The following is a 12632-nucleotide window of genomic DNA, read 5'->3' as shown; positions in this document are numbered from 1 at the left end:
GCTCACATGATATTCACCGAGTCATGAAAGTAGGTCATGTTGAACTCTCTCGTCCTCTCCACCTTTGTACAGCAGAACATCCTCGCTGTCAGCGAGGGATGATAAAGTCACTGTAATGAGGTGTTGCTCCTACACAGAGAGAAACACCTGGGTGTATTTATGGATCAGACAAGTTACAGTAAATTTACTCATTTATCCAAAGCAACTTACAAGTGAGGGACAACACTAAGTACTAAGTACTGAATCTATTCAATTAGGCAAGTGAGTGAGTTTAAGGTAAGATAGATGGTTGTCTACACAATGTGACTGCACCTTCATCCTTGTGTTCTGTTTGGGGCATTTAGATAGATAGATAGATAGATAGATAGATAGATAGATAGATAGATAGATAGATAGATAGATAGATAGATAGATCATAGATCATTTTTCTTCGTATTGGGTTTTGTAGCAACGAGGAAGTGGAGGCATTGTCAACAAAGCACCGGAGTTAAAGTGATTATCAGTGAATGTGGCACAGCACTGTGGAGGTTAGAGGTTTGATCCCCCCCACTGTGCCACCCGCCCACGCCGAACATGCAAACAGACCAAAGATGCTCCGTCATCAGCTGCATGTTGTTCCTGTTTGGGTCTTTGACGTGTGCCAGGAGACACGCTGTTATTCCTCTGTGATGGGTTGAAGGAAAAAGGGAAGAGGACTGAACACTCTCACTCTTCTTTGGCGACATGTAGCTGCGGAGACATTATAGAAAATACCACCATGAGCTTGATGAATTCATAGGGAAGAAGAGAGAAAGTGGTTGTGAAAAAGAGACAGAAAGAAAACACAGAAGCAGGAACAATGTGGCGGAAGTTCCCTTTCCTGTCAGAGCAAACACACCTCTGGAAGAGAGATGCTGGCAAGGCAGAAAATCAGCAAACCACTGATAACCTCCATAAAGATGTTTATTTTTAAGCAAATATTTCTTTTTCCATATTTGGCTGTGAAGGCACCAATTCTATAAAGAAGCATGGAGCAACCTGCATGTGCTCGATCAGCTCCACGATAACGCCAAAAGGATCATTCTCTGTTATTTATTTATCTTAGAAGACTGTTTAAAGTTGATGTTTCCTGTCATCCCGCTTTAATACTTCCTGGAAATCCTCAATTTGTCTTCATTTTTAACCAGGAGAGTGTTGAACTTGATATAAATATCCTATATCTGCGATTTGATAATTGTTTGGATCAAGCACACTAAGAGCTTCTGTCCAGGTCTTTCTGATGTGTGGACGTGGGTGTTATCTCTTAACAGGGCGTCAAGCAGATTTGACCTACTCTTCCTGTTTCCTCTTCTTATGGACATCACATTTGTTTTGAGGCTTTTTCCCTGCATTCGCTTTATTTGGTTGTTCACCTTCGCTCCGCTGCAGTTGTATATATTTTATGCAAAACATGGCAAGATTTTCATTTTTTACTCAGTGTTTAATGTTTTGTTTGGCAGCTTTGTTTCCTGCCGCAGAATCCAGTGTAATTCAAGGTAAGTTGTTTGTTTTCTGGTGTAGGTGGAGCGCCACATTTTTTCACCAGATACTGGAACATTTATGTATTTGTTTATTTTGCTGGTGTGAAAATGTTGTGGTCACTTTCAATGCTTGAATTTGTAACATTTAAGAATTAGTTTTTGCGTGATCTCTTATGGTTAAAGGAATATTTTCAGGACATTTTTCGGCTCTAACTTCTTCTTAGTTGTTTTTCATGTGACAATAAAAAAGTTAATTCTATGGTCACAGTCAGATAGAAGCTTCAAGAATACATGCACATGAAAAATTTCCATTACTGTGTATTTTTAGTTGTCTCCACTATACCATGAATTAACCCTTGGCACATGTTTATATTAGGTTCCTATTCATTGTACCAACATATATATTGTTTAAATCACAATATATAATGATGTTAGAGTGAGTTTACCATTGATATAAATTTACACTTTAAATGTACACAGCTATAAAGATAAGATGCAGAAGTTCATGCGTATCTTAACAAAAATGTGTGTGTTCTTACAAAAAATGTCATTAGTCCCTCAAAGTCCCATAACGGCTGGAGTCTTCATGCTCATTGAAGGAGGGAAGTACACCTTGAACTTCACTGCTGCCAGAGCTGCCTGCCTATTTCTGAACGTCACCATAGCGACCAGAGACCAGATGGAGCAAGCACTGCAGCAGGGACTGGAGACGTGCAAGTAGGCTCGAGAAAACGTGTGGTGACTGTTGTGGTGTGGCAGATGTGAATACCTGTTAAGATTACAGTTGAGAGCTTTACTACACTTTATTATTGAACAGTTAATCCGCAAAAAAACGAACCGAACCAAGTGCATCATGTCGTTTAGCCGTCAATACCAGCTGAAAAAATGTTAAATATTGAGTTTTATTATTCCATAAGTGTGTTTGTGTAGGTAGGATTTGGAAATTAAAGGGGAACGTTACAGATTTAAAAAACGTCAGGCATTTGTTCAGTCGATACTTTAAGCTCGTGAAGTAACTTGTGTGTCTCTGTGACAAAATGAAGCCCTGCTCCCTCAGCAGACTCAGTCCTACTGAAGTGTGAGTGCAGCCTGTACGACTGAAAGGTGTTTCCATATGAGCTGTGAATATTTGTCACTCAGTAACTTGTTCCAGTCTGCCTGCTGTTCAGTCTGCACATGCAGCTCAACTGTCGATTCTCTTACAGGGAAAAGTTGGAGATGTCAAACAGATCTGTTATTAGACTTACGGTATTTGTGAATTTAACTGTTCAGCTCTGTCTTCCATCAACAGGGTCCTGGGTTTGAATCCCACCTGGGCTCCACAATCTGGAAACTACCAAAACCCTGAGGGAAATGGTTTGATAAATATAAGATCAGGCACAGAGAGTACAAAATGAAAATAGAAATGTGGAAAATTATCGGGTGGCCATGACAACCACAGACAAATCCTCAATGAATGAAGACGCTTTTCACACCCAACTAATGCTGACTCAGGTGACATCACTTAAGGCGATTTATCAGACGCCTGAAGCCCCAAAAAAGCATTATTTTAAACGTTTTTTCACATTTGCAGTAGTTCTCCCCAAGACCTGTGTATAGACTTGGAGCTCCACCTTAAAATAGGTGTAATTCCCCTTTAAAGCAATGGACTCATCCGTCCTTTAATTACATTTTCAACACTGTATTATTTTTTAACAGATTCGGCTGGATAGCTGAACAGATCGCAGTCCTCCCACGACTTACGCCCGACAACAACTGTGGAAAGGGTAAAACTGGGGTGGTGACGTGGCGCGCAAGTGCAGACAAACCGTTTGGTGTTTACTGCTTCAGCTCGTCAGGTACAGGTTATTTCATAAATAAAATTTAAAAATTTAATAATAAAATAAAATTGTGCTTTATTTATTTTGCATTTACTGAACCTTAATGAATGTTCCTATATATTATATAAGCAAAATAGAAAACTGTTCTCTTTTTATTCCCTTCCTCTCTTTAATGATCCTTCAACACTCATGAATCTGTGTATCCTGGTACGGTGGCCCAGATGGGTCAACACGAAGCAAAAGCAACAACATAAATACAATTTATTTGTGTTGTGGCTTTTGCATTCGTGTTGACGAGTCTGGGCCACCGTATAAAGTGGGTTAGTTCAATGAATGCATTGTAAATGTAAACCTTTTTTCACCACCTGCAGATTTACTACATTTACTACCTTCTGGCACCCAAACCTCCACGTCTCCAACCACGTCAACAGCACTGACCCGAAGCTCAACGCCCACTGCAGCTCTGGTTACATCAACAACAACCAAGGCCGCGTCCTCAGTAAAGCCAATAACAACAAAAACCCCGGAGAAGAAAGCTTCCACTACAGCTTCTACTCTCCTGCTCAAGACAACATGTTCATCTAGGATTTCCTCCACCTCCACTTCTCTTAAAACTTTCTCCACCCGTATTCCTACATCTCTCTCTCACCTCATCGCCTCGAAACCTACTGTCGTCACTGCTGCCTTTTCTACCTCTGTGTCGCTGCTGCCTCCGCATGTGAGCTCTGCACAACCTTCTCTAGGAGGTGCGTCCTTGTCGTCTTTAATCTTCTGTATTTTTATTTTTTTTGTGGTTGTGATGTTCTTTTGTCAGTTTTTCCAAGAGGAAGCAAAATTCTTTACTCTAATTCTTTTTTTTATTCCTCTCTGTTATGACTTTAAACGCAGATGGAGCTCAAGGTTTTGAGCTGAAAGGGACGGAAACTTGTAAATTATATTCATGCATCTCCATCTAGTCGCCAGTAGAGGTCACTTTGAGTATATTTTATATTTTCAACAGATGTTTTTCCTACTTACCTTACCTTACCCTATCCGGAAAAACAGGGACAGGATATATAAATAAGGGTATTACCATTTAATTAATTAATTAATTAACAAAACACACAAGAATATTAAGAAATATTTAGAAAAACAAAGTGTCTTACTGAGGTTTTAGACAATCTTTTGTACCATGAGATTGACTTAGTCTTAGGTGGTTGAACTGCAATGGTCAGCTGCTAAGTACCATGGTAACAAGCTGAGCCATGGTGCCCTGTTTACATAATGTTCATCCAGCCATCTATTCATCACTCATGCCCCACATATAAGAAATCAGAATGGAACATGGATGTGTTTACATGTTTTTGAGTGTCCTGGTTATGATCAGGTTTTTGGAGGATCCCGGCTATGTCCTGGTTTCAGACACCTGCCGCAGCTTTGAGAGATCTGGATCCCAAATAAGAGTGTGTGGTTAAGCTGGGATTTGAACTGCTGCACAGATATATGATATAAACGAGATAAGAGTTTGTGGCAATCATTAATACAACTTGGTTTATTTTCCAGCTGTACCTACGGCACTCATCATTTTTGGCGTCATTCTCCTGCTTCTGACAGCAGCAGGTGCTGTGTGGTACTACAAACTGTGAGTCATGTTATCAGATGCCTAGTGTCTGTAGTGTCTATGGAGCTTCATTGTGATCAAAGAGACAGACCAGAAACAACTAGAGCTCATGATCTTCATACTCTGTTTCCTTTGCATGTGTAAAACTAAAGTTAAAGCTTTTATGATGCACTTTGCAGCAGGAGACAGTTTAACAAACTGCAACTAGAGAGGAAAACTATCTTATAGCCTCTTCAACGCGTCTACTGAACTTGATTTACTTTTACTGATCCATGTGTATCATGTTTCTCATATCATTTTTTTTGTTTCTGTCTGTTTGGAAAAAGGAACATTTTCACCTTTTGGTCTGCGGGGCAACAAAAAGACGACACAGAGACAGAGATGTGGAAGCACAATGACAGTGAGATGGACCTTCAACAGGGAGCAGAGGAAGATGATGAATATGAAGTATCAGACAGGAAGTACTCCAGTGACATCACGCTGTTTGTGAATCCAGACATGAAAACAGACTATTCAGAGTAGCTCTGTGATATTTCTGTGAGGGGGAGCGAACTGAATGAAATACTGCCACAGTGTTACCTGATAAATATCAGAAAATGTTTATAATATTGTGTATTTCATAAACTATATTCATCAAAGTGATTGTAAATTTGAACATACTGTACATCATATGACCTTTGTTCCTCTAAACTTATACTGAGAGTGAAAAGCTGCAGTTATTTGGTCTGTCTCTCCCTGTGTTTGTGTGCATGAGCATATTATTGCCAATAAAATTCTTGTCTATAATTTTGAAATAAATCTACTTAATTTTTCATCACATGGTGCGTTTTGTTTCTGTTCTTGAGACAGAAGACAGTTGAAGAGAATCCATGTTACACAGAAGTGCCCTACACTGGGATTTTTAAACTTAACAAAGCTTATAATGTTGGGATTTTGTTAACACAGTCACAAAGGTGTTAATTAAATTATATGTTTTAGCATTGCTGCTATAGTGATGGCGTTGTACTAGACTGCTTTAAATTGAGAGGTGTTAAATCCTGTCCTCCTCATGTGTGTAAATTGGAAGGACAAATGATTAGAAACACCTCTCAAAATATTGTAGCAGTGCAACACCACCTTTAAATAATAAAAAAAACACACAATTAAATTTACACATTTGCAAAAATGTCATTAAAAGCCCAACATTGTAAGCTTTGCAAATGTAGAATTTATTGCAGAGTTGTGGTAATGAATTGCATTAGTAGAGATTGTAAAGGTGTACCTAATAAAGTGAGCCCTGGCTCTGGATGGAGATGAAGTTTGTCAGCAACATAATCTACACTTATTCACTCATTAATTATAAGCTATTGCTCAATTACTTCATTTAGTAAACATTGTTCAAAACAAGTGTTTAATTAGATTACAAAACTTTTAATTAATGTGTCTTTAAATAAAGTAAAAACATTTAATTAAAAAATAAATGTTACTTTATTGCTTTTTTACCTCCAGGGGAGAAAGAAAACAATATCAAGGCTGTGATTTCATTACATTTATGTATTGCATTCTGCAACGAAGAAAACAAAACACACTTTACTGCCCCATGTGCAACTTTGTCAAAATATGATTAATATGATCCCCATTCACTCAAAATTCATTTCTTTATTTATCTATTTTTTGCTTATCATTTGACTTTAAGACTGAGCATGATTTGTACCTTTACAACTAGCTGGGAAGTCATGTGGAAACTTGAGGCATCCCGTGCACATATGTACGTACACTGAGAATGGACCTTTTAGTGAAGTTGAGTATCTTGTGTGTAGAAGTTCAACCTTTGAAATGAACAATATTTGCATTTTTGTAGATTCTAGATATTTAAATGGGGGAGAAGGAGTAAATGTGATTTTTGATATATATATTTAACAAAGTAATGGACCTTTTTTGTGGGAAAAAGGTTATTCAAGGTTAGTCAAAGCAGAATAAGATGTTTTTAAATAAATGCATATATTGTCATTGTCATCATAAAGTTTGATTTAGAGTTTAAATATATGCAGTGTGTGTTGGAAATAAATATACATAAAATCTTCAAACCTCTCCAAACTTGCTGCTGGAGTTGAGTTTGTAAAATGAGCCCACAGCAAGGAGGCGCTAATGAGTCATTTCATTGTTTATCCACCGACGAAGAAGAACCAGACCACGTGACCAGAAAACTCACCTGCATCCATGCTGCAACGTCGCTAAAATTTCTGCTCTTCTCTGCGAAAAAAAAAAAAAACCCCGACGTTTCTCGGGGGCTTCAGGTGGAAATTAAAGACGACACAAAGATGCGACGTCTGGGCTCCGTTCAGCAGAAGATACCGTGTGTGTTTCTGACGGAAGTGAAAGAAGAACAGTCCAGAAAACGAGCCTGTCAGGTGAGAGCAGCAGCAGCAGCAGCAGCAGCAGCAGCAGCAGCAGCACCAGCAGCAGCAGCAGCAGCAGCAGCAGCAGCAGCAGCAGCCATTCACCTGTAAACATCACGAACCGTTCATTATTCAGCTCAACAGACCTGCGGACAGCCGCTGTTCGCTGCTTGAATACGGCCATAAGAGCCCACCGAGCCCGCCATGACAACATTAAGTTAGGGACCGACTGTAAATTACTGTCTGACTGAAAATGATACATAAGCAATTTTATTTTTGCACACCTGTACGCTGACGTGCGTGAATATTAATATTAAAAAAAAAACAAAACAATGTAGCAGAACAATTTCCATGTATATTGTGTATTAATTGGTACTTTACGTATTTATTAAAAATATTGTAAAAGTAATGTCTTTTTTTTTTCTCAATAGATTCAAAGTCATGTGCTGGGTTCAATACCTATTGGTTACTTTGGTGTTAACTAAGGTTAATACTCTGGTTTTAAGTGAGTGAGCTGACTGTAAAACTATTAACATGTAGAAACTATTTATGTACCAAAACATAGTCCATTGACTGACAACTGGTCGAACTCATACTCTGTCCTGCCCAGAGCATACACATCAGTTTTGACAGTTTGTGGAAACAGATTTCTAGTTGTTAAATTACAATAGGACTGTTGCATTTTACAGTGATTACTGTGGAGAAACTGTTGCGAGACTCATTGTTCATCTTAACATGCAATTGATAAAATGACCAGATGGAAGTGTGTGTGTTTTGTAAATCCACTGAATTATTGAAATACCTGAAAAACAAATGTATGTGGTCACAATAATAGTATAAATGTTTTTCGAAAACCTCTGGTCATTTACAACGTTCTGTTCACTCACAGTAAATTTATTTGATTTACAACATGTGATAGTAACATCAACAGCTCGCATGTTTTGTCTGACAATCTACAGCTAAAGATATTCAGCTCACAACAACATAAAAAAAAGAGAAAAATAGCAGATGGCTCACATATGACAAGCTGGAACAAACACATGTTTTGGTGTTTTGACTTGATAAATGTTTTCAGCAATTAATACAGTAAATTAAAAAAATTGAAAATGTAGTTGGTACATTTTCTGTCAGTTGACTGATTGTTTCAGCACTACTGAAAACAAAAGCTAAAGCTTGACAGTCAGTAAATTATTCTGGGACATTTTCCAATTGATGTTCATGATGCTGTTCACCACTGAGCCACTGTCCATCTCTGGATCTATAATTCATTGTAAATGGGTCAGTCATAAGTGCCAGGGAAGTGAAAATTGTATTATAATCATTATGGCAAAAACTGCAAAGTGACGCCACAATAATGAATTAAAATGTCTGATTTTTTTTGCAGCTCCTAGTGGTTGAACCATAGAGGTGTTTAAAACATGTTAATGGAATGGGACTAATACCAAAATCCTGCCTCTTTCTGTTTTAGTACATGGTTGATTTATTTTTTAATTACAGGAGAATAACCATAATAAGTAAAGAGAAGTTCAGTCATCTCTCTCAGACTTCTAATGGTTAAATATCTCTGTCTGTTTGTCTTCAGCAATTTCAAGTTGTCGCCACTGAAAATGTGAACCCTGTCGCTCTGGAGGCCAATGTAGATTGTGCACTCGCCACAGAGAAACTGGATGGTACCTGCTGTTATGTCACAGTTTATAAAGGTGAGTATCGAGCTGGACAAATGAAAGTTATTTGTTTTTCTTGCTTCATATTGTGATTGTTGTAAATTGGATACATGTCGATTGATAGTGGCGTCATTTTACTACAAAAACCAAACAATGAAAGTGACTCTGTTATGATTTGCTTGGTGTGTACGGTGTGATGAACTAAATCATGGTTTATCTTTGTCATGTAGAGCAGCCGTACCTCTGGGCTCGACTTGACAGGAAACCCAACAAACAAGCGGAGAAGAGGTTCAAAAAGTACCAGCACTCTCACAGGAGCTGTAAAGGTTAAAGACCAGTATTTTTTATTTTTTTTGCACATTACATGTCAACGTTTCTGCAGGGAGGTTGGACTAGTTTTTATTGTCTTTGTGTTTGTTTTCAGGTTTCACGTGGAACGTAGAAGAAGATTTTAAGACGGTGCCGGAGACGTGGATCCCAGCTCACAGGGTCAAACATCTCAATGGCCACCCGCTGCCTGACGAACACGGACACATTCCAGGTTCTCTTCCATTTACATATTCCATTTCATCACATATCACATAGATAAATATAGTCATTCAAATCCTCTTCAGCTGTAACCTGCAGGGTGTGTACGTTAGCAAAGCTTCACTGCACATGTGCAGTTACAGCTGATATTAGTTTTGCTTAAAGGCAGATTGAATCTTGCACCAGTGCAGGATATAAAAAGCTCCAGCCCTTGGCACCATTAAAGTTAACACTGAGCTCAGAGCAGGATATGTCATTACAGAGAGTGGATGGATGAATGGATAAATCCTGTTTTTGAATTTGAATTCTGAACTTAAATCAACATACCGCAAAATGTTCTGACAAGGTCTGGGTTTGCAGGAGGAGATCTCAGCTGCCTGTATCACCTCAGTCATGATAAAAACTACCCATCATTCATTGTGTCAAACTCATAAGAACAGAAAAGCCTATACAAGATCTTTCCCTTCATGTTATGATGGTATCAATATATGCTGTTCAGGATTGAGTATTAAGTATCGAGTTAAAACTCCAAAACAACAACACGGGTCGACCTAAAAATGAAACATCTACTAACATACCAAGTTTATTCGTCTGTTTATGAAATCATTTTCAGTGACTTAACACTTACCAGAATACTCAGCTGATATGATATTGATTACACTTTTGCTTATTGATATAGATGTAATCAATGTGGAACTTAGCAAGAATCACATTAATATTATTATTTGATTGATGTCATGATCTTTGTCATGTTTTCTAGGAGTGTGGGTATTAGGACAGACCTTAAAAAAATTTATATCGATTTATTAACATAAATGTCCTCAATATAGAAAAAATGTAGCTGCCACCTCTGCAGGTCACTCTGACTCACTTATAGACCTCTGCAGTTCATAACACTTAGCAATATTATTGTCTGGCACTTCTATGATAAAGAAAATAAAATTGTATAATTCTTGATTTTGAAGCGTTCAAGATCAGAATTTACAAACCTGGTACAAGTTCTTACATAGTAATGATCAACATGATGTAAAATGCTTGATACTGCCTGCAGTTGTATTGATGTGGTACTTGTGAACGTTCAGGCTGGGTTCCAGTGGAGAAGGACAACAAGCAGTACTGTTGGCACTCCTCTGTGGTGGATTATGAAGTCAGGGCGGCTCTTGTTCTCAGGCCCAACGCCGACAATGAAGACGCGCTGGAGATCACTACTGTTCCACTGGCTGAGCTCATGGAACAAACGCTGGAGCTCATCGGAACCAATGTCAATGGGAACCCTTATGGTAATGTGATATTTACATTTTTCTTCAGCATGCATTTACGTTATTGTCAAGGGAGAGTCATTTCAAACAGATTGTTATCTAAATGCTGTTATTCCTTTATTATTTCACGCAACAGAGACAGATGATTTCCTGTCTGTGTCCTGTTTGTGAACAAATTTCACAGTAATATTTACAACACATTTAATCTATGTGTTTATCAATTCCCTAATATATTTGCTAAAACAAGAGATCAAAGTGTGACTTTTACCAATCTTAAGATGTAGTGGTCTTTTCAGAGACATTTAACATTCCTTAAACAGGGGAAACATTAAAGGAAGTTTTTGTTATGAATTGGTACTAAATATTTACTGGATTAAACAAATAAAGTCAAATCCTAATCTTAGTTGTCAGTGCTGTAAAGTGGAGTGTTACTGTTCTGGCAGGACTGGGGAGTAAGAAGCAGCCTGTCCACTGCCTGGTGTCACACGGGAGTGTTTATATCACAAACCCTCCACCCGTAGACTTCCAGCAGCTCTGCTCCTGGTTCCAGGAAAATCCAGAGGGCCGAGTGGAGGGCATCGTCTGGCACTGCAATGACGGCACACTCATTAAGGTGGGATGACTTTATACACTGGGGTGCTTCTTAACTGGACACATTCAAACAGTTTCCTTTGTGCAAGGCTGGACCTAAACATAAGTTTTACTGCAGTACGGTTTTACGCCTTACTATACTTACTTTTTATGCCTGACTATACTCTGACTTTTTTCCCCCCTAAAATACTATGTTTTTATGCCTTACTACAGTATAACCTTTTAATGCTGTAATATGCTATGACTTTTTTTTCCCTTACTGTACTATGACGTTTATTGACATTTTTATTCCTTACTATACAATGACTTTTTTATACTTTATTATAATTTGACTTTTTATACCTTATTATGATTTGACATTTTTATGCCTTTCTATACTATGACTTTTTATGCCTTATTATACTATGATTTTTTATGCCTTACTATACTATGACATTTTTATACTTGATTATAATTTGACATTTTTATGCCTTACTATGCTATGTCTTTTTTTGCCTTACTATACTATGTCTTTTTTTGCCTTAATATACTATGACTTTTTTTTGCCTTACTATACTATGACGTTTTAATACCTCATTATAATTTGACGTTTTTATGCCTTACTATACTATGACTTTTTTATGCCTTACTATACTATGATTTTTTTATGCCTCACTATACTATGTTTTTATCCCTTACTACACTATGACTTTTTTATGCTTTATTATGCTATGACATTTTTATACTTTATTATAATTTGACATTTTTATGCCTTACTATATTATGACTTTTTATGCCTTACTATACTATGACATTCTTATGACTGTTTATGCCTTACTATACTATGATTTTTTTATGCCTCACTATACTATGTTTTTATCCCTTACTACACTATGACTTTTTTATGCTTTATTATGCTATGACATTTTTATACTTTATTATAATTTGACATTTTTATGCCTTACTATACCTGACTTTTTATGCCTTAGTATACTATGACATTTTTATGCCTTATTATAATTTGACATTTTTATGCCTTACTATACTATGATGATTTTATGCCTTAATATACTATGACTTTTTTTCTGCCTTACTATACTATGACTTTTTTATGCCTTACTATGCTATGTCTTTTTTTGCCTTAATATACTAGGACTTTTTTTTGCCTTACTATACTATGACTTTCTTATGACTTTTTATGCCTTATTATACTACGACGTTTTTATGACTTTCTATGCCTTACTATACTATGACATTCTTATGACTGTTTATGCCTTACTATACTATGACGTTTTTATGACTTTTTATGCCTTA

The 12632-nt window shown here is 37.3% G+C and overlaps 2 protein-coding genes across 2 annotated transcripts; both read left to right on the top strand.

The window, feature by feature from the left end:
- The first annotated feature begins 1230 nt into the window (after positions 1–1230).
- LOC111658413 (uncharacterized) lies at positions 1231–5738 on the top strand. The gene is made up of 6 exons (XM_023410934.2): positions 1231–1514; positions 2054–2216; positions 3198–3337; positions 3691–4065; positions 4862–4940; positions 5246–5738. Exons 1-6 carry the CDS (start codon positions 1421–1423, stop codon positions 5439–5441), a joined length of 1047 nt encoding a protein of 348 aa, XP_023266702.1. The 5' UTR covers positions 1231–1420; the 3' UTR covers positions 5442–5738.
- A 1349-nt stretch (positions 5739–7087) lies between these two features.
- Positions 7088–11386, top strand: rlig1 (RNA 5'-phosphate and 3'-OH ligase 1). Its single transcript, XM_023410935.2, has 6 exons — positions 7088–7309; positions 8880–8997; positions 9192–9287; positions 9386–9502; positions 10572–10769; positions 11192–11386. Exons 1-6 carry the CDS (start codon positions 7220–7222, stop codon positions 11368–11370), a joined length of 798 nt encoding a protein of 265 aa, XP_023266703.1. The 5' UTR covers positions 7088–7219; the 3' UTR covers positions 11371–11386.
- Positions 11387–12632: the final 1246 nt, after the last annotated feature.

This window comes from Seriola lalandi, unplaced genomic scaffold (genome assembly GCF_002814215.2).
Source record: "Seriola lalandi dorsalis isolate HSWRI2012SDOR001 ecotype SW California unplaced genomic scaffold, Sedor1 jcf7180002054442, whole genome shotgun sequence".
NCBI lineage: Eukaryota > Metazoa > Chordata > Actinopteri > Carangiformes > Carangidae > Seriola > Seriola lalandi.
The sequence above is the reverse complement of the archived record's forward strand: the minus strand, read 5'-3'. Positions and strand labels throughout refer to the sequence as shown.